This window comes from Lepidochelys kempii, chromosome 3 (genome assembly GCF_965140265.1).
Source record: "Lepidochelys kempii isolate rLepKem1 chromosome 3, rLepKem1.hap2, whole genome shotgun sequence".
Classification (NCBI taxonomy): Eukaryota; Metazoa; Chordata; order Testudines; family Cheloniidae; genus Lepidochelys; species Lepidochelys kempii.
In genome coordinates, this window is record NC_133258.1 from 89,376,994 (window position 1) to 89,403,952 (window position 26,959).

The 26,959-nt window shown below is 43.5% G+C and overlaps 1 protein-coding gene across 2 annotated transcripts; it reads left to right on the forward strand.

The window, feature by feature from the left end:
• Positions 1 to 1,038: 1,038 nt before the first annotated feature.
• On the forward strand, positions 1,039 to 25,438 carry LOC140908958 (amine sulfotransferase-like). 2 transcript variants are annotated; one of them, XM_073337120.1, is made up of 8 exons: positions 1,041 to 1,132; positions 1,398 to 1,485; positions 8,779 to 8,952; positions 10,301 to 10,509; positions 12,293 to 12,419; positions 15,909 to 16,003; positions 18,221 to 18,401; positions 25,199 to 25,438. In XM_073337120.1, the coding sequence occupies exons 3-8, from the start codon at positions 8,790 to 8,792 to the stop codon at positions 25,321 to 25,323; spliced, it is 900 nt and encodes a 299-aa protein (XP_073193221.1). In that variant the 5' UTR covers positions 1,041 to 1,132; positions 1,398 to 1,485; positions 8,779 to 8,789; the 3' UTR covers positions 25,324 to 25,438. The 2 variants fall into 2 exon arrangements, with proteins under 2 accessions (XP_073193220.1, XP_073193221.1); XM_073337119.1 differs by lacking the exon at positions 1,398 to 1,485 and having other exon boundaries at positions 1,039 to 1,132.
• The last annotated feature ends 1,521 nt before the right edge of the window (positions 25,439 to 26,959 follow it).

Sequence of the window (26,959 nt, forward strand, 5' to 3'; positions counted from 1 at the left end):
TGCCAACTGTGTCCACACATCTATTCAGGAGACACCATTATAGGCCTAATCACATTAGCCACACTATCAGAGGCTCGTTCACCTGCACATCTACCAATGTGATATATGCCATCATGTGCCAGCAATGCCCCTCTGCCATGTACATTGGTCAAACTGGACAGTCTCTACGTAAAAGAATAAATGGACACAAATCAGACGTCAAGAATTATAACATTCAAAAACCAGTTAGAGAACACTTCAATCTCCCTGGTCACTCAATTACAGACCTAAAAGTGGCAATACTTCAACAAAAAGACTTCAAAAATAGACTCCAACGAGAGACTGCTGAATTGGAATTAATTTGCAAACTGGATACAATTAACTTAGGCTTGAATAGAGACTGGGAGTGCATGGGTCATTACACAAAGTAAAACTATTTCCCCATGTTTATCCCCCCCCCACACACACACTGTTCCTCAGACGTTCTTGTCAACTGCTGGAAATGTCCCACCTTGATTATCACTACAAAAGGTTCCCCCCCTCGCCCCTCCGCCCGCCCCGCTCTCCTGCTGGTAATAGCTCACCTTAAGTGATCACTCTTGTCACAGTGTGTATGGTAACACCCATTGTTTCATGTTCTCTATGTATATAAATCTCCCCACTGTATTTTCCTCTGAATGCATCCGATGAAGTGAGCTGTAGCTCACGAAAGCTTATGCCCATTAAATTGGTTAGTCTCTAAGGTGCCACAAGTCCGCCTTTTCTTTTTGCTAGTACAGACTAACACCTCTGCTACTCTGAAACCTATCATTTGAATAGTTTTACTGTTGAGTTATTTAAATCAGACATACTCTGGGAATTTGAGTCACATTACTCAATGTAATGTGTTTTTATTCAGACATTTTGAACTCTTTTCACATTTCTAAGAACTACCTGTTTTGTAATCTTTCACTAGCAGTCAGACTTCAGTTCAAAGGTTGGAAGAGATTAAAAGAAAAAAAAACCCACCCCCATAAAACTCCAATCAGGTTGCACACGAGCTGTAAAAAAAAGTATTCTCCTATTTCTAGGAGTGAGTATCAGTCATGTTTATTCAAGTGGAAGGCAGGAGTGTGGGCTTGTGTCTTGGAGCAGCAGAAATAGAGCAGAGAAGGTAAACATTTTATTATATATTACTAAAACATCTTCATCAGTAAATCTGTGAATGAATTAAATATCTTATGAGCTTCAGCAGTGAACTGTATGCAGTGGAAATATTTTCCAATGCTGTTCTTTGGCAATAAGCTGAGTGGCATGGAAATCTGATCTTTAAATGCTTTTTTGGTGTGGTTATCCAACAACGAAGTCACAACACCAGTGTGTGTTAAAGAGTTGACTGGTGAAAGTAAATGTAATCTAAGCCATCGTTTGTTTTACAGTATGTGCATGAAGATGGAGCTTTCAACTGGCAATAGATAGTTCCTGCTGTGTCAGCAGAGATGGATGGAAAAGTTAAGGGAGAAACAGGTTTGTGTAGGCGTACAACTGTTGCACCTGGCTGGCCTGATGCCATTCTACACATCAGTGCTGGAATTTGAGATTTGTAGAAAGGTTATAACTCCTGTACTCCTGCATATGAGTGACCACCCTAGACCAGCCCTTTTGCAGTGTCCATCAGGCTGAAAACTTCTGTAGTGCAGCCTGAAGGGTAAAAGGAAGCATTATTAAACCTTAACATTATTATTGGGCTGTATAATTATGAACTTTTCTTTGTTATAACTGGTTCACATGGAATAAATAAGGTCCCTAAAAGAGGAAGGGGATTACTTTCAAACAACTGGTTTATAACATCAAAAAAGGTCATTTTGTTTCCATGTAAAGGCTGTAACTAACTGTTTTAATAGATAAGTGAGTGTATGTTACTAATCATTGAACCTTTAAGCAGTGAAAGTACATGTTGGGATGGCTGCCATGTGTTTTAAATCAGCAACCATGTCGTAGATGTGTCAGCCATCCTTAACGCTATAATGCTTGCAGACAGGAGCACAGTACATAACAATATTCAAATGCTCCATGGCAGAAAGAGGAAAAAGAAAACCCTCAGGAGCTGAGCATCTTAAACAAAAGGCTGAGAAGGAAAAGGACCAAGCAAAACAGCAGCGATCCTTCCTGAAATATCTTCTCTTTAATCCAAATACAAATGGAAGCAGTTCACAGCATCCAGATGAAGGAATTTTACTTGGAGAGGAGGTTAGCTCACATCCACGTGGAAGCAGTTTGGAACATCAAGATGAAGGTACATTACTTCGAGATGAGGGAAGCTCACATCCACAAAAAAGCAGTTTGGAAACTCAAGCTGATGGAAGCTTACTTCTAGATGAAGACAGCTCACAGCATCAGACTGATATGGAAGTGGAGAATATTTATTCACCTTCAGAGACACATGCAGAAATTGAAGTAAATGAAGTAGAAGGAAGAAAGGATGAGGAAGTTACAAACAAGTTACAGTATGGGGACCCAGTTTCATGGCCCAGATGTGATGAGAGTGTGTGACAAATTTTCATGGAACATGGACCCGAACAAGTTCACAAATTTCCCTCCCCTAAGGATGGAAATAAAAGAAAATTCTCTGCTCAGCATTACAAGAGGAAACTCATTAATGGGGAAGAAATTCATCGATACTGGTTACAATGTTCAGTGTTGAAGGACTCTGTGTTTTGCTTTTGCTGCAAGCTGTTTAGAAATCAAGCAATTGGTACATCACCTACTGAATATGGTTCGAAAAACTGGAAAAACATATCTTCAATTCTCTCTTCACATGAAAGAAGTACAGAACATCTGGAATGTTTTCAAAATTGGAAAGAACTTGAATTACGATTGAAAAAAAGAAAAACTATCGATGAAGAAAATGTACATGTGATCAAGGAAAAAGAAGAATATTGGCAACAAATATTAGAGCGTCTGATTGCTTTAGTGAGAGTTCTCAGTGTGCAAAATTTAGCATTCCGTGGCCACAGTAGAAATGAAAAATTTTACACTCCAGGTAACGGAAACTTTTAAAAATTTGTCGAATACCTAGCTTTCTTTGATCCAGTCATGAAGGAGCATCTACGTAAAATAACTGATCATGAAACACAGGTTCATTACTTAGGAAAAAATATGCAGAATGAACTGATTCAAATCCTAGCAAATGCCATTGAAAAGAAAATTGTAGAAGCTGCCCACTCGGCAAAATACTTTTCAATAATACTGGACTGTACACCAGATGTGAGTCATGTTGAACAAATGATGATGATCATTCGTTTTGTGGATATGGAAAAGTCTGCAGATGCAGATAATGTTGAAGTGCTCATAAAGGAACATTTTTTGGGTTTTGTACCACTGAAGGAGATGACTGGATGACTGAAACTATTCTACAAGAGCTTGAAACCATGTCATTATCTATTGAAAACTTACGTGGCCAACACTATGATAATGGGAGTAATATGAAGGGTAAAGACAACGGTGTGCAAAGGAGAATGATGGAAATCAATCCTAGGGCCTTTTTCGTTCCTTGCAGTGTGCACTCTCTGAATTTGGTTGTCACTGATGCTGCTAGATGATGTTTGGAGGCAGGCAGTTTCTTTGACCTGGTGCAACGTGGTTATGTGTTTTTCTCAGGCTCAACACGCCATTGGGAGATTCTGACTTGCCATGTACATTCTCTGACTCTGAAACCACTTAGTCACACAAGATGGGAGAGTCGCACTGAGCTGTGAAGGCCCTTTGCTATGAACTTGGAAACATTTATGATACCCTAATTGAAATTTCTGATTATATTACCTTTACTGGATCATCTGGCAATATGGCACATTCAGACGCAGAAGCTCTTCCAAATGGCCTTTCCGAGTTCAAATTTATGACTGCACTCATTTTGTGGTGTAACATCCTTTTTGAGATTAATCTCACTAGTAAGCAGCTTCAGAAAAAGAACTTGAACATACATTTTGCTATTCAAAAACTGCAGCAAACTAAAAATATTCTGGAGGAATTCAGAAGTGATGAAGGACTTGAAAGAACACTGGTAGATTCTCTCGAGTTTGCTGAAGAAATAGACTTTCTGACAGAATTTGAACCAGAGCCAGTTCACATTCGGCAAAAGAAACAGCAGTTTTTGTATGAAGGAGGAGACACACTCATTCAGAACCCAAAACAGAGGTTCAAAGTGAATTTCTACTTTGCAGTCCTTGATGCTGCTATTCACTTGGTCAATGGAAGATTTCAATGGATACAGCAGCTAGAGTCAGTATTTGGCTTTCTATATAATATCCACAGCTTGCAAAAGAAAACAGCAAAACAGATAAGAGAATTTTGTATAAAACTGGAGTCGGCATTGACTCATGAAAATTCAAAAGACATCGATGCCACAGATTTGTGTAGTGAGCGTCAGGCTTTTTCAAGACGACTTAAGAAACATTCCACTCCTGAAGAAGTACTGAAGTTTGTTTGTGCAAATAAACTCTCAGACAGTTTTCCAAACATTTTTATAGCTTTATGCATTCTTTTAACTTTTCCAGTTTCCGGAGCTAGTGGGGAATGTAGCTTTTCAAAGTTAAAATTGATAAAAACATATTTGTGTTCAACAATGGTGCAAGAGAGACTTGTTGGACTTGCCACAATGTCAATAGAGCATGAAATAGCTGGAAAACTGGATCTAAAAGAACTAGTGACTGAATTTTCAAAACTTAAAGCAAGAAAAGTCATGTTTTAAGAGCACAGAGTGTTTTTTATTTGGAGTGTTTTGTAAATACAGGTTAATGTTCATTGCAGAGTTTTCTTATTTCTTTCTATATTGGATGTGGTGGTAATGGTAGTTAAAACAGGATAGTGTAATGGATGATTTTGGATTTGTAATAATAAAAATTATAATTAACATTTTAATACATTTTTATTTGAAATCGGACTGAAATATCATCTAGCTGTCACGTAAAAATCTATTCTGAAAATTTCGTGTCTCTATTTTATCCGATCTCAGAAACATTGGTTGGACAGATGGATGGACTCAGAAACTGAATAAGTAAGCCTCTGTTTACAACAAAAAAACAGAGTAAAAGTAAAGAGTAAAAAAGGGGCAAAATGTTTCCCAGTATACCAAAAATGTCAGCCTAGATCTGTCCTTGGCGTTTGAGGGTAGGGGCGCTGATTGCATGGTTCACCTCGGGCGCCAGTTTCTGGTAGCTAGTCTAGGGCCACCCCTGGATACAGTAAAAGCTTTGTTATTGACATGTTAGGGGAATGGGGGGTCCCGGTAAGCCAAATTCTGCTAAACTAAGAGGGAGGGAGCTTGGGTGTAGGAGGGGGCTCAGGGCTGGAGGTTGAGGTGCAGAAGGAAGTGTTCTCCTTCCCTGAAACTTTCATCATCCTCAACAGCACAGAGGCTGTCAGACCAGGGTTGGGACCATTCTACTATGTCACGGAAAGTCTCATCTGTGTATCACTCTGTCTCCCTTAGTTTCTCCAGCTCAGCCACCTGGTCTCCAGAGTCCATACATGGTCTCTGAGGTCCAGGAGTTCCTTGCACTGAATGCACACATACGCCACCTGCCCATAGGGGATGTAATCATATGTGCTGCATTGGGTGCAATAAATTGGGCAGCCCCCACTCTGTTGCTGGGTTTCTGCCTGCATTCTCTTTTTATTCCTGCAGCTTGTTCCTTTGTTGTTGTTTTGTTTTTATTGGGGGTATGTGTGTGTGTGTTTTGGCTTAAGCTTAAGGAAGTTTAAGGAATGTTACATGTATGTAGCCCCCCCCCAATGCTCCCCTTCACAACAACTCCCTTGCAAAACTCCCCTGTTTGCTAGCTCCTCTGGTCGCTTAGGAGCGGGCTTTTTAAAGCACTGCTCTTCCTGAGTAGCCCCGCCCACAGTGCTCTCCAAGCCTTTCCCCCAGTTGGGCTTTACTCTTAATTAACCCTGGCCCTCCCTCTCACAGATGACACCAGGTAACCTAATGGACTTCTCAGGCCCTCGTCAACTCTATCAGGGCTGGTGTGGGGTGCCCACCCCATCACAGTCAAACAGGAGATGCCTTGTTTTCTCATTGGATGATGAGAAGAGACACAACTCATCTCATGGTTGGACATTTCAACTCATTGCCAGAAGTACAGGCAAAGGTGAAAGTAAGCCTGTATGGTCCAGTACGGCATACCAGCAAGAGCCCGTACACAGCGGACTGTACCAGCAGGGGGAAGCTTCCCCAGGCCAGCAATTTAAAAGGGCCCTGGGCTTCTGGCAGCGGCCGGCGCCCCTGACTCTTTAAATCACTGCCAGAGACCCACTGTCTGAGCCCTAGGGTAGTGGCGACAATTTAAAGGGTACAGGGATTTAAAGGCCCCGCCCCTTCTGTCTGAGACCCTGCCCTTTCTGGTTGAGCACCCCTCTGCCCCCTTCCCCCTCCCCACTCAGGACCCCAGCCATGCATACCAGTAAGTCCCTTAAGTTACTTTGACCCCTGAGTACAGGTCACTTTCGGATTGGGCTGCATCACCTTTGCCAAGAAGAAGAACCAGGTCACTCCATCCAACAGCAAATGTATAAAACACCCTGCGTTGTCCAGCTTGTTGCTCCTTCAAGTTGAAACAGCTGGATGAGAGAGACTGTGAGCAGGATTGTCATCTCCTGGCCAATGACTGCACCTCCTGCTTGGTCACAACTAAAGGCATGTCAACACTACAAACTGATGTCGATACGCAGCCACCATAGTAACTATTGTGGTGTTTTATGTCCCCACTATACTCCTTCTCTCTGTGGGGCACGTCCTTACCAGGAGTGTTCGTAGTCATTTAAGAGGGGCAGTGTGGAGGTCTGAGAGCACAAGGCTCTTAGCTCCAGAGGGAGCTCCCTGCTGGGAACCCATCTGCCACCACAGTTCAGATCCCCATTCCCAGGCCAGCTGCTTCTCGGGCTCCCAGCTCCCTGCTCTGAGCCCAGCTGCTGCCTAGACTCCTTGCTCCTCTCTGGCTGCCATCTGGGGAACAGGGAGCCAGGAGCCCAGGGAGCAGGGAACTGAGAGCCCAGACAGTAGCTGGGCTCCCAGTGTGGAGTCAGGAGCCTGGGTGGCAGCCTGGCCATGAGCAGGGAGTTAGGAGCCCGGGTGGCAGCCTGGCTCAGTGTGGGGAGCAGGGAACCCGGGCAGCAGCCTGGTTCAGAGCAGGGAGCCCAGGCGACAGCTGGGCTCCTGATGAAGCCCCACACCTGCCGTGGGGTGACAGCCTAAGTTGTGAGCTGGGCTTTGGATTTACAGCAAGGAGCCTACCAGCCTTTCTTGTCAAAGCTGTCAGATTGACAAGAATGACAGCCAACAGCGGATGTAAGGAACACAGTGCTTCACAGACTCTGCATCGCCCTAACGACGCCAACATAAGGCCTATGCCTCTCCTGGAGGTGAAGTTATGAAGTCAGTGTAGTAGGGCACTTACGCTGGTGGGAGCAAGGCTGTCGTCTGTACGCTGACAGAATTAGTTTGCCATACGCTCATAGGCGCCAATTCCGTGGGTGCTCCGGGCCTGGAGTATCCATGGAAAAAAATATAGCAGGTGCTCAGCACCCACCGGCAGCCCCCGATCAGCTCCTCCCCATCCCCCCAACCCTCCCGCTTGCTGTGGATCAGCTGTTCAGTGGCGTGCAGCAGGCACTGGGGGAGCAGTAGAGGTGGTACGGGGGTGGAGGAAGAGGCCGGGCGAGGGTTTGGGAGAAAGGGTGGAGTGGGGGTCGAGCACCTCCCGGGAACTCAGGATGTCAGGCCACTGCATAAGCCGCCTTACATGGAGCCTAACTCTGTCGTGTAGGCCAGGCCTAAGTCATATCACTGACTTCGCTTGTGCAATTACTCTTATTGAGCCTTGTATGCTGTCTAATGACACTAACAAGGGCTTTTTCCCCACACCACACACACCTCTTTGTTAGTTGTATACCACAAAAAAGACATCTTTTATTGGAAAGCCTGAAAGAGAGAGACCTGAGTATCAATTCACTTATTCTGATAAACTACATGGAGATTTCTGTTCCAACTCAAATACTGTAAGAGACATATGAGGTGAAATCCTCTAGAAGGTCATTTTACTCCAATTTCTTTGTCTCTCTGCTCTCTGTTGGAAGGACGTAGCCAATGTGCTCCACTGGCACGTATGTGGCATGATGTCACTGACTGACAGGTTTGGGATCTTATAAAATATAGTGGCCAAAAATAAAATTATCAAAGAAAACTCTTGAGAGGAAAGAAATTTCCTCTCCTTCCCTCCAATTTTGCTGAACTTATGTTACTAGACAAGAGGGACGGGGAGAAACATATTAAACAGGGAAATATGAGAGCGAGAATCAGAAATAATAAGATGGTGTGAACAAAATTCCAGACACAAACTTAACTGAAATGCAGCCTCGTTCCTCTGGTTGTGCACAAGGACTAAGTCGTCGCTCATAGAAAGCACTGGACTACGTGGTGAGCTCCTTGAGTAGCTCTGACTTTAAGTGCTCATTGACATGGATTCTGTAACATTAGATAATTCGTGAAGCAATATTGGTGCCTAACCAGACACTTTGTACAAGTAAAGAACCCAAATACAACGTATTACACAGCACTTTTACCTGCCAAAGATATTCTGTTCTCATGCCAGTCCCTAAAAGTGCCATTTCTATGCTGTCATTCACTTTGCTGTTTTTCTTAATATACATTTTGTTATCAAAAAGGGATCTGTTTTGTTTATGTTGTCCTGAAAGTTTTGGCCTGAAGGATAGATGACACCAAAATAAAAAGGATATAAAATTAAATTTTCTAACCTGCAGATTCTTGACATATGAGTGAAACGGAGTTAACAATGGAGCCATCAGAAGAATTTTTGATCCAACATAAAGGAATTTATTTCCAACCACACCTTGTTACACCTGAATACATAGATTTACTGGAGGATTTTGAAATCAGAGACAGTGATGTATTTGTAGTTACTTTTCCAAAATCAGGTAAGACTGATTGCTTGATTCCCTTTAGGAAAATCATATCTGATTTTTGTCTGAAACCTTTATTGACCTTCCCCGCCTCTTCCGCCAAGCTTATTGACCACCATTATGACCTATTTTTGGTGGTAGCCGTTTAAAATCTATTACCTGCCAATAGTTTATTGGAGACATTATCTCAGTTGCATCCCTATGTTTAAGGCAATGGCAGAAGGTTAAAGCTTTAGAGGTAATCTGCAAAGTATATTTGAACTGGGCAAATATTGCCCAAAGCTATGCCCAAATATGTATTATAATAAACTGCATCTATTTCTTTCTGTAGTCGACCACTATTTTTATCTCCTTTGTGTAAACACTTATGTCAGCAATATTCTGGAAACAATAAGCTCATGGAAAGGGAAGGTGGTGTGAGTGCTCAGACTAATGAATTTAGACACAAATACAAAACCTCAGACTCCCCTGAGACAGCCATCTTCTAAACACCCCCGCCGCCCCAGATTGATCCCAGGCCTATCACGGAGTATTCAAGCTGAACTACCAACTACCTGTACTCAGGTGATCAGCATTTTTGTTCTCAGACTTCGCAGTGATATATTTTCTTCAAACAAGAATAGCACCTCTTCCAGCCTATGAGGTTTGAGAATTACTTGTAGCTGAAGAGTTATAATATAGCAGAACCAACTCCTCTGTGAGGCGCTTAGAGAGAAGGACTCTATACCCCATTGGATACTAAACATTGTAACACAGCTTTTGGCATGTCCAGTTCTGGTCACTAAAGTACCCTGGGCCCTTCTTAGTAGAGAATTCCCTGTATTGCTGACAGGTCATGTAACATGCACAGACAGGACAGACCACGTGAGCCTTCTGCATGAGCCCTGAAGTAGCACCGGTGCTCTTCCACTGCGGGAGTGGAATAGGGGTACGTAAAAACTCTCAGAACAACAGTATACAGGGTGCTTTGGATAGGGCCAGTGAATCCACTGGTTATTACTGGAATGGACAGTCATGCCGCAGCACTGAGGCTACATCAGAGGGAGAAAAACTGTGTGTCGTAATCACCGTTTCCATGGGGAACCTGAATAGCCTAGGTAAAAATATTTGAAGATTTAGTTATTGACCAGCACATAGATAGATACAGGATTTTTTATACTAAAATGTACAAAAATATAATGCTGTTTGGATTCCCACCCCTGCTGCATTAATGGATTCCCTTGAAGACACATTTTTGTACTTCATTTATAAAGTAGAATGAGACACAGTTTTGACGAGATTGTGATTATGGCAGATTATTACGTGACATTACAAATCAAATTAGCATCAAAGCTGTTTCAAAGAAGGCTATTTTCTTTCCCAGGGACTGTGTGGACTCAGAATATTTTGAGCTTGATTTATCATGAAGGCCATCGAGATGGAACAGAAAATGTGCAAATAGCAGACAGAGTCCCCTGGCTGGAGTATAACATACATAATATTGATTATGTCCATCGTCCATCACCTCGTCTCTTTGCTACTCACCTGCCTTACTATTTAGTTCCAAGAGATCTGAGGAACAGGAGAGCAAAAGTAGGTGATGCTGTTTTTATAATTTAATTAACATTATTGAGGAAAACTTGTAGCTTTCACCAATAAATCAGTCTAAATCCTCTGGGCCAGACTGTCTGCCCTCCCCACAATCGCCCTTCCAAAAGCAAATCTCCCCTGGATGGAGATGGGGCTCACTTCCTCCAAAGCCCCATTCCATGTCCTTAGACCCAGCCAAAGGGGGGAAAACAAGTTCAATCAAGACCTCAGGACTTCAGTGTCCAGTTTCAGTGGAGATCCCATTTTTCATGGAACTGCTGTGCTTGACCTCTGGGCCAAGAAATGGAACTGCTTCTTCCTCATCATGACAGCTCACCCTAAAAGGGGCATTATTGATGGGTTAGGATCATTACAGTCTGCATGTTATATTGTAAATTACAGTGGTTTTGTTGTGATGTATGTAGCTATGTAACTGTAAGCTCTTATGTTATCAATGTAATTGTAGAGAAAGTGTGAGAACTGCCTTGTGGGAGTGATGCCAATCTCTTACACTGCTACCTGGATCTCCCATGAAAGATGGCATGTTCCGTGCACTCACTTCCCCATGAGACTCCCTTCACAGTCACCCTTCCAGCTTCCTTCTCTCTGTTGCAGTAACACCTATAATAAGATGAGCAGATGCATGGTGCAGAGCTTGCACTGCATGAGCTCCGTCACTGCAACCTATCAATCCATAGGAACCTTCCTCCTGATTGGCTTTATAGCTCAGCCCCGTTTCCCATGCAGAAAGACTCCTTAAAGTTACAGGGACGGTAAAAGTAAATGGAACAACAGCATCTCCTAAGCTGCACAGAGCACAATTTGAACTACAGACTTTGGTAAATCTTGTATTGCTTATGTATATTTTACACGGCTCATGAAGGTTTTCACAATTTTAAGACCACATTGATGGTGCAGGGAGTTTTTCTCTTCATGGCTTCTGGCTGTCTGTTCTTACTGTGCACCACCATATGGCTCAGCTGTCTGTGTGGTTTTCCAGAAATTCTCAGCTCCAAGTTGTTGAAGAAATTGGTTGTGCTGTTCAGCAGTGCATTTTAGCATTACTTTTTAAACATTGTATCCATTACAATTCTCTAAAAATATCTCCAGCTGAAATTTTTTTTTGAAAGAGCAGTAAATTCATGCTTACTAGGATTCTAGTCAGAGGATATGTTTTTCAGTGAAATACTTTACCAATATACCAACACAATACACACAAATAGATATCGGTTGCTGACTTAATAGGGTTTGTATTAAAAAGGAACTCAAAATCAAATGAATTTATTCAAGTTTACATTCTTTTCAGATAGTACACTGCAACTTCACTCCCTGTTAATTTTTGTGCTGCTTATTGTCACATTTCCCATGATTTTTAAATGGTTTTGCTCCCCTCTTGCTGTGTGAAAGACCCATATAAATAACTGGACATGACTTGAAGACCTGATTCTAAGTACACTTACTCATGTGCTTAACCTTACAACAGTGAGTAATCCCATTGAGGTCAATGGTATTATCATATGTAGACAGTTATGCATGTGTATGACGGTCTTTGCAATTAAGGAAGCGCAATAACGCCACTGATTGTACAGGAAATGCTGGCAAAGACACAAAAAGAATCCCATTCATTTAAATCAGGATAAAATACTTACTGAAGTACTTATTCTAGCCCTTTTCAGATATAATGATTTTAATGTTACTTGCAGCAATAGCAATTTTATAAAACCACCGATTTGTAAGTTAATGGTGTCCCTTTAATCTACCTGAGACTGTCACTCTTACCTTGCAGGTTATTTACGTAGCCAGAAACCCGAAGGACGTTGTGGTTTCCTATTTTCATTTTTCCAGCCTTTCAGTCCTACTTGAGACAATACCAGATTTTAATATTTTTCTGGAGAGGTTTTTAGCTGGGAAAGGTAAGGTTTCATTTACTGCTAAAAGGCCAAACCGTGCTCACTGACCACAGCCTGAGTAACCTATGTGACTGGTTTCAGAGTATCAGCCGTGTTAGCCTGTATCCACAAAAAGAAAAGGAGGACTTGTGGCACCTTAGAGACTAACAAATTTATTTGAGCATAAGCTTTCGTGAGCTACAGCTCACTTATGCTCAGACAAATTTGTTAGTCTCTAAGGTGCCACAAGTACTCCTTTTCTTCTATCTGAGTGCGTAAATTACTTAGACGGTGGAGCTGGTCAAAATCCTGGCCCACACCTCACAACCTGGGGTCTAAGGTTGCAATAAATGCAGTATCATTCACAGCTCACAATAGAGATTTTGAGCAAAGGTAGTCCAGGGGGGCTGCATAGGCACATGCATTGCACCAATAAAGTACAAGTAGCCTCATGTATCTCAACTGGATGGTCACTCTGAAACCTATGAAGATTTCAACCCATTTCAACTCCACTTAGGCGCTCAGATAACACAGGGGAGGAGATGAGGATGAGCGCTATACAGAGAACACACAGAAGTAGTTTTCCACAATTTTCTGGTTTAGTAGTTTTCCACAATTATTATGCCTATCCCGCAATCCCAAACCACTATTTTCTACCTTCCAAAGAGCCAAAAGACTCAGCTGTAACCTATCTAGCTCCTGGCGTCTCTCTTAATATCTCTGACAATGCAACATTCTCACTAAGGCAGCTTATGGCACACTGAAAATTTCAGTACGTAGTAAAATATATTCTACACATTCTTCTATTATGGGAATTAGTGTGACTATCTGATCTGCATAGGAGCTTTTGGGCCTGAATCCAGCCTCTTCTGCCCCAAGCTTTGAATCCACTGCCTCTTTTGTCCTGTTTAGAATCACACTACAGATGATTTTCCCTACAACAGACAGTAGTGTGACTCCTCTCCAGTTATTGCCATCAGTGAGATCACCCTTTTTAGGTACTCTGCCAACGATTCCATGTTTTCACTTGCCAGGAGGGGTCTCTTCTCCCCAGAACTTGGAACTGTTCTGTCAGTTTTATTAGGGTAGTGGGGTCCAGTTCTTTTCGATTTTCTGCTGTGATTTGATCATCTCCTGCCATTTTGTTGTTTTTCAGCTCCTTAATTGCAGCCTGTTTTCCTGACATCTCTGTTGCATCAGTGTTAATGCCAAGTAGTTTAGGTTCACATGTTTCATCAATATCTGGGGCTGAGGATGTTGACGACTTGTCTGACATGCTCTACCCATGTGTCTTTCTGTTACACCTCAGTTGTAAGCCTTTTTTCATCTTGGCTTTTTATTGGCCCATTTCCTGTTTTGAAATGTCCACACTTCTCACTGCTTTGTCTGCTGTCTTGTACTTTCCCTTTGCTTCTTCTAATATTTCATTTGTCTTAGCATTCAGGAGTTTTCCTTTCAGTGCTTTTCTTTCCTTGTTGAGATGCGAGGTCTCTTGGCTTATTCAGTCCTTGCTCTGTGTGTATGCTGACTGCTGGAGCTTGAATCACATTGTCTCAGAGCACTGTGCATTTTTCTTCAGGTCCAACCTCTATCTCACCTTCCTCTGCCTCTCTTAGCACCCCAAATCTGTTCCATAGTTCACGCTGGAATTTCTCAGAGCACATTTTTGTTTTCAGTTTTAGATTATTGATTTCTTTGCCGCTTTCTTTTAACATTGGTCTTTCTCAGTTTTAACTTCAGTTTGGCAATGCAAAGGTTTTGGTTGCTGTTGTCATCTGTGGCTTGATGTGCCCTTGCATCTTGGACAGATGACCGGAATCTCCAACTCATGCAGATGCAATTGTTTTCTTTTTTTGTTTTGCCATCTGTCAAATTCCATGGTTCCTTGTGTATGTCTCTAGAAGGGAACAGGGTGCTTGCAGGAACTAAGTCAGACACCAAGCACAATTCAGTGAATTCCAGGTATCCTTCATCATTGATATAATTGACTTTGAAAAGGTATTTGACAGCCAGCATGGCGTGCATTGTGGAATATTCTTCAGTCCTGCGAAATTCGCTCTAAATCCATCAACACCATACCGGCCATGTACAGAGATGCAAGGTTGCTCTATCAGAGTGAACAACCTGACAAGAGAGTGGTTCATTGTGGACCACATGTTATTTTTGCTCTTGTTTGGCATTGCCATAGAAAGGATAATGAAGAAGTGTGTTAGTAACAGAAAAACTGATACCCAGATGGCAAAAGCTTAGAAGACCTAGACTGAGACACTACTGAGCAATACCCTGGAAAAGCTACAAACAAAGAAAGACAACCTGGCAAAACCTGCAGGTCAATCAGGGCTCAGAATCAGTTGAATCCTTGAAACTCAGATGTCAAGTGGCACCATCGAGTGGATGGAAGTAGTATCAAATGACAGAGAGGAATGGAAGAGATTAGTTTCACCCTGGGCATCAACATTGACATGATTATTTTGCCCCTGTATTTGGTACTGGTGTGACCACTGCTGGAATACCATGTCCAGTTCTGATGCCCACAACTGAAGAAGGAAGCAGATAAATTGGAGAGGGCTCAGAGAAGAGCCATGAGAATGATTAAGGGATTAGAAAATGTGCCTTCTAGCAAAAGATTCAAAGAGCTCAATCTGTTTATTTTAACAAAGAGAAGTTTAAGGGATGACTTGATTAGAGTCTGCAAGTACTTACATGGGGAACAATCTAGCAGAGAAAGGTATAATAAAATTCAATGGCTGGCTGTTGAAGCTAGACAAATTGAAACTGGAAATAAGGCATAAATGTTTAACAGTGAGAGTAATTAACCACTGTAACAATTACCAAGGTTCATGGTAGATTCTCGATCAATGACAATTTTTAAATCAAGATTGGATGTTATTCTAAAAGATATGTTTAGGAGTTATTTGGGGGAAGTTTAATGGCCCGCGTTATACAGAAAGTCAGACTCGATGCCACAATGATCCCTTCTGGCCAGAGAATCTATTAATCTAGGAATCTATCAATTTAATTCTAGGTTTGTGATCACTAATCCATCAAAAGTAATGGAAAATACTATCTATGGGTAAATAATCCAGGACAAAAAAGGGCAAATATGTTGTGCTGGGTGCAAGTACCATGCTATGGTGCCAGTGGATTCTAGAGGTAACAGTGCAATGTGTATTCGTTATCATGTAACAGTCTGTCTGTTTGTGGAAAAAAACCAAAACTTGGCCTCAGATCCCTAGATGAGAAGCTGGACTTGGCCTGTCCTTTATCTCATGTTTAAGATGAAAGATAATCCAGAATAAGGCTGTGAATAAAAACAGGAACTGGAATAACATCTCTGTGAGCCCAAATATCCCCCCAACAGCAGAGGGAAGAGAAGCTGAAAAACGGAAGTCTGCTCCATCGATTCTGCAGCCGTGCTTGAGAGATTATTAGGATGCAAAAATGTCAATAATTGAACGGTTTTTCTGTTTGAGATCATTAACGTTTATTTCTATAATTTTTCTTCTTCATAAGTATTGGCTGGCTCCTGGTTCAATCACATCAGAGGCTGGTACACCCACAAGGATGACTTCAATATTCTCTTCCTCACCTATGAGGAGATGAAGAAGGTGAGACCAGTCAATCACTTTGTATCTGAAAGGTTTCAGAGTGGTAGCCATGTTAGTCTGTATCAGCAAAAAGAACGAGGAGTAGATGTGGCACCTTAGAGACTAACAAATGTATTTGGGCATAAGCTTTTGTGGGCTAAAACCCACTTCATGAGATGCATGCAATGGAAAATACAGAAGGAAGATATATATATAGAGAGAGAACATGAAAAAATGGGGTAGGGTATCTTCCTACTGTATTTTCCATTCCATGCATCTGATGAAGTGGGTTTTAGCCCACAAAAGCTTATGCCCAAATACATTTGTTAGTCTCTAAGGTGCCACAACTACTCCTCATTCTTTTTATATCTGAAAGAAACAGAAAATAAAATGCCTCCATTTTTCAGTGATATTTTGCCACCTTTACCCTTTTTGAGCTGTACTTTACCCTGTGAAGAGTCTCGTTGATTTCACAGAGTAAGGTACATTGGTCTCATTGATTTCAATGTGAGTACTTGAAAAAGTACTTCTCAGTGTGAGTAAGGGTGGAAGAATCAGAACCATAGGGTGAGATGTTCAGAAGACCCAAAGTAAGTTAGCCACTTAACTCCCATTGACATTCAATAGCACATAGGAGCCTAATTCACTTCATCACAAGAGGTATCATTTGCTTCCCAGTGAAGAATATCTGCTGGATCTGAGTACACTTAGAAAAGATAATAATCTTGCTTTACTTCATTTCTTTTCCTGCATAGCAGGATGGCAGCTACACAACCCATCCCATGAGGCATCCTAAAGGGAAAGGAGAGGGTTTGATACATTTTAGAACATCTCAAACTGCTTTTAGAACAAAAGATGTTTTGTTAAAATGGCCCTTTTTTTTTTGTGCAAAACTGAAGATCTTGTAATTTTTTGTGAAAATGATTTTTTTTGCAAGATCTATTCAAAACTAGGTTTTTAGTAAATACAATATTTTAAGAATTAGTTTGATATTTTCAATTAAGATATCGATGTGAAATCTTTGAAAAAGTACAGAAGTCCTCAAAGTTTCAATTTTTTTTAGAAACTAGTATTTTTCACTTTTCTACCAGCTCAGCTAGCTTTTGGCTCCTTAACAACTTCACCTAGCTTAGCAGAAGTCAGGTTTGAGTGTCCATACATGGTTTTTTTCTGGTTGAACTCAATCCATTTTAAACTGATTTTAATCACACTTTCTAAACAAGGTCTGGAGTATCTGAGTGCACCTCTTAGCTAAATAGGTAGAGATGCAGCGGCATCCCCTCTGCTGACTTCAGCAGGAAGCATGTTAATAGGACCAGCAAGGCTGATTAACAAAGCGAGGAAAAACCCTTCCCATTAAGAGGTATTATATTTTTCTTTGCTATACTGAAGAGCCCATTAATAAAGATTTGTTCCCCATGTAGGTAGTTGTAGACTGTAATCAAGTTACCTCTTAACCTTCTCTTTGTTAAATTAAAGAAGTACATAAGAACGACCATACTGGGTCAGACCACAGGTCCATCTAGCCCAGCGCCCTGTCTTCTGACAGTGCCCCATGCCAGGTGCCGCAGAGGGAATGTACAGAACAGGTAATCATCAAGTGATCCATTCCCTGTCACTCATTCCCAGCTTCTGGCAAACAGAGGCTAGGGACACCGTCCCTGCCCATCCTGGCTAATAGCCATTGATACACTGGCATGTTTTCTAAAGCTTTAATCATTCTTGTGACTACTCACTGAACCCTCTCCAGTTTATCAACAGCCTTCTTGAATTGTGGACTCCAGAACTGGACACAACAGGGGTCCTTCTGCTTCCAAAATAGGTTGCCACAGACAGACCAAAATACAGATAGCCAGAAAATTCTGACAACCTTTGTCTTACATGGTGCTAGCAGTTGTAATCACAGTCACAGAAATGAGCCTTTTCTCTCTTCATTAGGCCACGAGGATGTTTTGGCTAATGAAGAAGGAATTTGCAGTGGCTTAACTTGCTACTTACCTGCCAGTTTTTAATGCTGCTGTAGCCTCTTAGAGGGAATTAAAATCTTGCTTATGAAGTAGTGTAGTAAGACTGATGGTCCCAAATAAGAAGCCAACTTTATTCTTTAGTGCTATATCCCTATGCTCAGTTTTCCTTTCTTTAAGTATCCCATTACCCTTTACTCTATCGTTTTATTGAGTTAGTTCTTTTATTTTCCTTATTTGGGAAACTGTTACTTTGAAATAATGTTCATTTCAGGATCTCAGAGGCACTGTGCTGAAAATCTGCAGATTCTTAGGAAAGCTGCTAAATGAAAAAGAGCTGGACACTGTTGTGGAAAATGCTACATTTGATAAAATGAAAACTGATCCCAGGGCAAACTATAATTCCATGGAAGGCAAGCTCCTGGAACGAGGCAAAGGACACTTTCTTCGCAAAGGTAAGGCAGAAGCAGCCAAATCTAATAAATATTTAATTCTGCAAATCCTGGCATAGGATGTGTTGAAGCTCGCTGCCTCGGACTTCCAATCACAACTTTCTGTCCCCAGGAAACAATTGGCTTTGGGGCACTAGGACTGCTGAGTGAGGGTGCATCGCTGTGCGACAATGCATCAGGCACCATTTCTCACAGATTAAAAGAGAGCTGCACTCCTTTGCTCAATGCAGTGTCTTAAATGTTTGCTGAGCAAAGTAGTGCAAATGTCTTTTGATCTGTGAGAAAAAAGTAACCATATATTTTAAAAATGAAAATGTTCAATAAGCTCTCGTGGAGGGTAACATTCATTTTGTGCCACTTATAAAAGGGAAGGGTCATCTTCGAGAAATTAAAACGTGAACATTAGAGAAAACTGAAAGCATTTCTGTCTAGTGCTTCTGGGAAACTTCACACATGGTGAGTATCGGAACTGATTTTGTCTCTACAGCTTCCAGGGGTTATTTAGAGTATGAAATTAGCCAAAGAAATAAAATCTATGGGACAATTCTTGTGGCTGAGAGGAGAGGGGTATTTTTCATGTTGTAGCCCTTATATAGGAGAGTCATGAATAGATGTCTGGGGTTTGTGGTCTTCTTATACTGCTGAATAGGAGGGGGACCCAACTAGATGGTAGTGGGTCCCCCTCCTATTAAAATGTTTCTGTTGTGTCAAGGTTCCTTCCCCACTCTGAACTCTAGGGTACAGATGTGGGGACCTGCATGAAAACCTCCTAAGCTTACTTTTACCAGCTTAGGTTAAAACTTCCCCAAGGTACAAACTATTTTACCCTTGGACTTCCACTGCCAGCACCAAACATTTATCTGGGTTTATTGGAAAAACGTTGTTTGGAAATGTCTTTCCCCCCAAAATCCTCCCAACCCTTGCACCCCACTTCCTGGGGAAGGTTTGGTAAGAATCCTCACCAATTTGCATAGGTGACCACAGAGTCAAACCCTTGGATCTCAGAACAATGAAAAAAGCATTCAGTTCTTGAAAAGAAACATTTTAATAGAAGAAACAGTAAAAAGAATCACCTCTGTAAAATAAGGATGGTATATACCTTACAGGGTAATTAGATTCAAAACATAGAGAATCCCTCTAGGCAAAACCTTAAGTTACAAAAAGACACACAGACAGGAATATTCATTCTATTCACCACAACTTAATTTCTCAGCCATTTAAAGAAATCATAATCTAACGGATATCTAGCTAGATTACTTACTAAGTTCTAAGACTCCATTCCTGTTCTGTCCCCGGCAAAAACATCATACAGACAGACACAGACCCTTTGTTTTTCTCCCTCCTCCCGGCTCTTGAAAGTATCTTGTCTCCTCATTGGTCATTTTGGTCAGGTGCCAGCGAGGTTACCTTTAGCTTCTTAACCCTTTAAAGGTGAGAGGATTTTTCCTCTGGCCAGGAGGGATTTTAAAGGTGTTTACCCTTCCCTTTATATTTATTACAGGGGTTATTTAGAGTATGAAATTAGCCAAAGAAATAAAATCTGTGGGACAATTCTTGTGGCTGAGAGGAGCCGGGTATTTTTCATGTTGTAGCCCTTTTATGGGAGAGTTGTGAATAGATGTCTGGGGTTTGTGGTCTTCTGATACTGCTGATCAGGGCCAGATTAACTTTTGTGAGCCCAGAGCCAAACATATTTGCGGGCCCCCATGTAGTCATTGTTATGGGCCCCTTCCGCATGTGGGTCTGCTGTGGCGGTACCATTGGCACCATGGTATACCTGGTACTGAATCTCAGAGACATTTTTCATTTTGAACATGCACCTCTGCAAGACTATGTGTATTGCCATACACAGCTTTCTCAGACCCCAGTTTTTCTCACTGAGCTGTACCCATCAGAGCTGGCTCCAGGCACCAGCTTTCCAAGCAGGTGCTTAGGGCGGCATTTAGAATGGGGCGGCAGTCAGTGTCCCGTGGCGGCAAATCAGCGATAGCTCCGCTGCTGTTGTGGCGGTGGCAATTCGCGGCGACTGCTTGGGGCGGCAAAATTGGTAGAGCCGCCCCTGGTACCCAGGTGGGTTTACCAGTGTCCACAGTGAGCAGAACTTTCACAGTGAACACGGAAGCTCCCCATAGATTTATCTCCTTCTCATTCAGACATTCTTTAGCCATGTCTCCAGTACCACCCTATTTCACCAGTCACTCTATGTGGTCCTGGCCTCAGCTCAATAAATTTCCACAGCCAGCAGATGCCTGATCAGTTCTGACAAATCCCTTGCCCAGCACCCTTCCTGCCATTTGAGCAAGCCACTTGCAAGCACCATTTCCCCAACCCTGGCTCAGTGAACACTTAGCCCCTAGGTACCTGAAGTCACCAGCCTTCTTTCTCCCTCTGCTCCCATCTACATGCTATTCCACTATGTGGTCACCACCACCTCTCCCCATGCTTGTTTCCCTTCTATCTTGGACTTGCTCTCCAGCCAGCAGGTCCTATTCTCCTCCTGAAAGCCCGACCTGCTTCCTCTTTCCCTGCTCCTCTTAACATTTCTTTCCTACTGCTGACCTCTGCTCCTTGAGGTTAACTCCAGTTGTCTGCTCCTAGCTTAATGGCCCCCTATAGTCAGAGAGCCACCTGTAGCTTCTCTGGCTCCAGCCATGGGACCAATTGCCAGAGGCCAGCCTTAGACAGCTGCACCTACTAGCTGTGGGAGGAGTGGCAATTCCAAGGCTGAGCATGCTTGAACCTTGCAACAGCATCACTAAGTACTCTGTCTCTATCCTGAGCACTGGCCCTAGGCAGCTGCAGACTCTGCAATAAAGTGCTTCCCTACTCTAGGCCATAGCTTTAAGTACCTGAGATGCCCATCAGCTGCAGCAGGGGCCCCCAATTCCCATGCACTCCTCAGCTAACACATAGTCATGCAGAAGGTGCAGCCTGGATGATTTTGGAGGCTGGGGCACCAGAAGGTTTGACATCCCTGTGCAGCAGCTCTGCAACAAGCTCACAATGCCACCCTCTGCTGTGGGACCGGGATCCTATGAAGACAGTGGAGTTATACTGGGTATAACCAGTTCCACCCAAAGCCTGTTGAAGTCCATGTGGGTCTTTTCATTGTCTTAATGTGCTGTGTATAGAAGCAAAGGACTTCATTCTAGACTCTAGGAGCATAATCCTAAAATTATGCTGCATTGGTTTACTAGTGTACACAGGAGGGTCTCACATTACCTAGTGACTAATCAACACCTCCTGCAGCACGTAACTGTTTCTGAGAGACTTCCCACCCAATTATTAAATGTAAACCTGCTTAGGTTCTGAAAATATCCGGTGGTATGGTTACAAAAGCAAGGCACTTCTGAATTCAGTAGGAATTTTCAATGTGCACAGAATGCAGGACTGGTTCCCGCATAGTTACAGAACTGCAGTAAAGTTCTGTTTGTGTGATTGGAGGATATCTGGATCCATACTGTAAGCAGGGCTGAATTAACCTTTTGCAGGCCCGGCACCAAACATATCTGTGGGCCCCCATGTGGGCAATGGAGCATGGCACGGGGAGGTCAGTCCCCAGAGCGAGGAGTCAGCCAGAGGTAATGGGGCATGGCATAAGAACATAAGAATGACCATACTGGGTCAGACCAAAGGTCCATCCAGCCCAGTATCCTGTCTACTGACAGTGGCCAATGCCAGGTGCCCCAGAGGGAGTAAACCAAGTGATCTCTCTCCTGCCATCCATCTCCACCCTCCGACAAACAGAGGCTAGGGACACCATTCCTTACCCATCCTGGCTAATAGCCATTAATGGACTTAACCTCCAGGAATTTATCCAGTTCTCTTTTAAACCCTGTTATAGTCCTAGCCTTCATGGCATGGGTTGGGCATGGCAGGGGTGGCCCTGCTCCGCCCAGTGAGAAGGCACTATTTACAAACCGGCAGTTGCCAGATGCACAGTGGCCTGCCCAGCCCTGTGCTGGCAGCATGCCCTTCTCCCTCAGGTGCAGTCCCATGCCACACCCCCTAGCTCTCCCCCACCCAACACCCCCCAAATCCTTAAGTCGTGTGCCCCCCAGCCCCACCCACAAAGGCACAGTGCCCTGCACAACACCACTCCTGCCCACAGCCCCACCACAACTGCCCAGCACCCCCACAGAACCCCCACTCCCTAGTGCCCCAACACACACAGATTTTCCTCACCCCTTCACAGCCAAGCTCCCCGCCAGACTCCCCACAGACCCACTCCCCCAAGCCCCCCCACATACCTGGCTGAGACTGGCCAGGCATCTGCACCAGTCCCAGGTGGCTCAGCTCCGAGGAGACAGGTGGGGACCCACAGCTGGTGGGAAGCAGAGACTGCCCAGAGCGGGAGGTGCACTGGGGTCTGGCCAGGGGGCTGAGAGGAGCAGGGGGTGGAGAGGAGTCCTCGTCCAGCCAAGAGGAGCAAGTGCTGGGTGGGGGGAGCCAGCGGGGTCTCAGAGCAGGCCAGGACCCCTTCTGAGCATGGGCCCAGCTCCATGGATCCACTGGAGCCATTGTAAACCCGGAACTGACTGTAAGACTGTTCCACATCATGAGGAGAAGTTAAAGTGCCTTTGCTGTTCTTTTGTTCCACTCTTAGGATATGTCTACACAGCCAGTGTTAAAGTGCTCCCAATAATGACAGTAATGGCAGAAAATGACAGTAATATTGCACTGGCAAGTTCCCCATAGGAACTAAGGCCTTGTCTACATTGACACTTTACAGTGCTGAAACTTGCATCACTCTGGGGTGAGTTTTTTCACAGCCTGGAGTGAAGAAAATTTCAGTACTGTACGTGTCAATGTAGACAAGGCCTTAGTTCCTGTGGGGAACTTGCCAATGCAATGTTACTGTCATTTTCTTTTTAAACAAACAAAACAAAACAAAAATACAACCACCCAGGAATGGTTGTTGAAAATAGCAATTCCAGTCCTAGTTAGCAGGGAAGATGCTAGCATTAGTTGCTCAATTTGATCCTACTTTTTCAACAGCAAGTTACAGTGGATCAGCATTTGATTTGGGAGAAATGAAATAATAGAGAGCAGCCCAAACTGAACTTGAACACTCCTGAATTTTGAGAATGTTCAGATCCGTAAGGCAGGTTCTAGATTCCCTTTCTGAATATTAGATAAATCTGGAACGGAAAAGTCAATTTCTGTTCCCATGACTCAGATCCTCCTGCATACCTGGAACTATACCTAAAGTTGCCCAGATACTCTAGTAGAGCCTTCCCTCCCTTACCTATCATTCTAACTTCTACTGGTGGGGGTCCACATACCTCCCTTGCTAGGCTTCAGATAGAGGTGCACTGTCCATTCATTCCATCTAATTCCTTCTTTGGGAGCTGCCAGCAGAGTCATCCCTAAGCCAGTCTCGGGAAGTCTTCTGAGGACGATATCTGGGCCAAAGCCTTCTACTCCTTGGGCATACATGTTCCCCATTCACAGTGCCACCCCCTTCTAGCAGCCAGCTCCCCATTCACAGCAAGCCTGGTGTACAACAGGTCTCACCAACCCTGGCAGCTTCCCCCTCCCTTTCTCATTGATAGTTGCCAACAGAACGCTGGAAAATTTAGTTCCTTCCCTGCTGCAGGGCTGGCTCTCCAGCCAGGGAGCTGGCCAAGGAACTACAGCTCCCAGGTTCCTTGAGCTCTCGGCTTCTGGGCTGGATCCTTGCACCTGCGGGCAGAGGGTGAGAGCTGGAGCGTTGTTGCCTGTCTCTAGGTGCAGTGTGGGGGTTAAACTGTACCAGGGCCCTGATACATTGTATCATATCCCGGGGAAGGGGGCTGTCTGTCTGTCTGCCTCAGGGGCTGGCCAGGCCTGAAGGGGACGGGGTAGGTGTTCTCTGGGGCTGGAGGCTGGGCGCTGTGGTAACCAGGATGCTGCTCCTCGATCTCGGGGCCCCTCGCAGCACTGTGCTAGGGGAGGAAGCAGGTGTTATGGGCCCCTTCTGAGCATGGGACTGGCACCAGGGAGCCAGTGGCACCATGGTAAACCCGGTACTGCTGCTGAATAGGAGGGGGACCCAGCTGGATGGTAGTGGGCACTGTGGTACGGAAAAGGTGGAGAACGACTGCAAAGTGTTAAGTACAGCATTGCCTGAAAAGAATGTTCAGAGAAGCTCATATTTCTCTTAACAGTAACTATTTCCTGTTGCCAATTTTTCTTCTAAAATTTGCAATGAAGTAAATCAGTACAGGAAGATAACGGTGATGTATAAATCCACTGGTGCCTAAAACAGAATTAGTGACATTGTCTAGAAATACTGGGTCAAATTAGTTACACTGCAGTCAAAGTTAGACCGAGGATGAATCTGGGCCATTATGGTTTTCCTAGGGGCACGGCTGCATTCCACAAAACGCAATCACAGTTTTTGCCAGTGGCATGTGTTTTATCAGAGGGGCAGCATTCTCTGATAAGGCTTCTGACATCTGTAACATGCAAGTCACATTAATAATACATTTGCCCAGCTAATCAAATGGACACTAATGGGTACATTTCTAATGCCAGGAAGGATAGAGGAGATGTACACCTCCATATAACAAAACAGAAACGTATTTTTTTATTGTATTTGACCCACACCTTCAAGACTAGAAATGTACCACCAAAGCCCTAGAGAGCTATGTTCTGGGGAGATGAGAGAGGAAGGAACTGAGGAGAAAAGGAACTGCACCCAATTAGCAGCATTCACAGCCTCTTACGCGCACAAGCGATATTCAAATTATAATCAAATGCCCAAGTGGCAGCAGAGTATCTAACTACCAATTCCTCTTCTGTGTCTCCTGCTCTAGGGACTGTTGGAGACTGGAAGAACACAATGACTGTGGCACAGAGCGAAAGGTTTGACAACGTTTTTAATGAGAAAATGAAAGACCTGTCTTCCAAGTTCACCTGGGATATTAATGATGACATATAGGCTGGTTTCCAGCTGGAAAGAGGTGAAAGTGCACTAAAGAGAATGAAAATACATTTGTCTCCGGTATTCATGAAAATCCATCATTCTGTGCACATTAAAGATTTTAAACCTGCAATTTTTTTTCCTTCTTACACGTATTCGCACATCACCGTAGTACCCCAGTTCTAAGATATGAAAAGGTGTAACAGACTGTCATGTTCTGGGGTGCAATCCAGGCCAGTCAGGAGTTGTGTCCCCACATGACCTATAAACCTGGGTGCCTTAATTGCCCTGAGGCTGTGGTTGACAGCCTGGACACCAACAGCCAGCAGACAAACATGCAGTATCCTGAGTGTCTGCTCTGCAGCCCTGGTTCAGTGCTCTGACCCTAGCTGCCTGCCTACAACACAACAGCCCCACTCTAGTCTCAGTCACCCAATTACCTCATCCAGAGGTAACACAAACACACTCCCAGTCCTGAATTTTCCCCAAACTGCATGCTTTCCAATATCTAGCCCTTTCCTGGACCATTCAGAGAGATATTAAGGTTCATTTGTTCCTTTAAAGATATACTACCCAGCAGCTGACCACATTAACTGGAGTTGATATTCACTTTAAATCAAACACAGTCATGGGCTGATTTGGATTAAAAGTAAAGCAAGTTTATTAACCAAAGGAGTTTGGATTTTAAGTGAGTTCAAGTTCAAAGGAGAGAATTAGAAATGGTTATAAGCAAATAAAAATGAAAAACACTTTCTAGAGACTAAGACTTAAGAAAACAAGCTGCAGCCTCTCTTCGGGATAAGATTCTTACAACACTACCTTCCAGCAAGATAGCTGACCACACTTCAGGTCAGGATCTCCCACAAAGTCCAATGTGCTTGGTTCCTTTGCCTTCTTACATGAAACATAACTTTGGGTTCTTTTCTCCTTTCTTTATAAACCAGTGTACCTTTAATATGAATTGTTTTGAAGGTTACCCCTCAACGTAAGTCATACAGTTTATTCAAACTATGAGGAAGGTAATATAGAGTCTCCTGATGAAGGATATTCCATGCTGATTTCTTCCCCTGCTGGTGTTTGCAAAATGATCTATTGCCTGCAATCTTCTGCTGCTGTAATGCTGTGTGGTTATCTTCTCCCTTTGTTGGTTTGATGGTCCTGTTTATCTTCTGTGTAAATTGCATTCCCATTGTCTCTTAATGGACCTTCTGGGTGGCAGAACCACATTCCTTTCTCTAGGGTGGGGTAGCTTCAGCCCTGCACTGCCTGGGAGACCCATTTTGGTAACATAATTTCCAAAGTGTTTGTAATTTTGAATTTGTCCTCTCTATCCACATCACACAATTATATTATTGATCAGTATATCTGATGGGGTGTACCAATGCCGCACTGGCCCACCAACGGTTAATTATTCACTTTGGGCCCGGGAGGCCACCTCTTGTCCTTGCTGGGCATGCTCCAAGTGAAAGCAATATATAAAAGGGAGCAGCTCAGTTCAGTCAGGGCTGGCTGACAGAGGAGAGTGGATGCATGTTACAGGGTCCTGTCAGGAATCCAATCGAGCCCCGGACTATGGAGGCTGGGCACCTGCAGAGGATGAGGGAGATGGAAAGCCACTTGCTCTGGAAGAGCTGCAGGATCCAGAATCAATGGT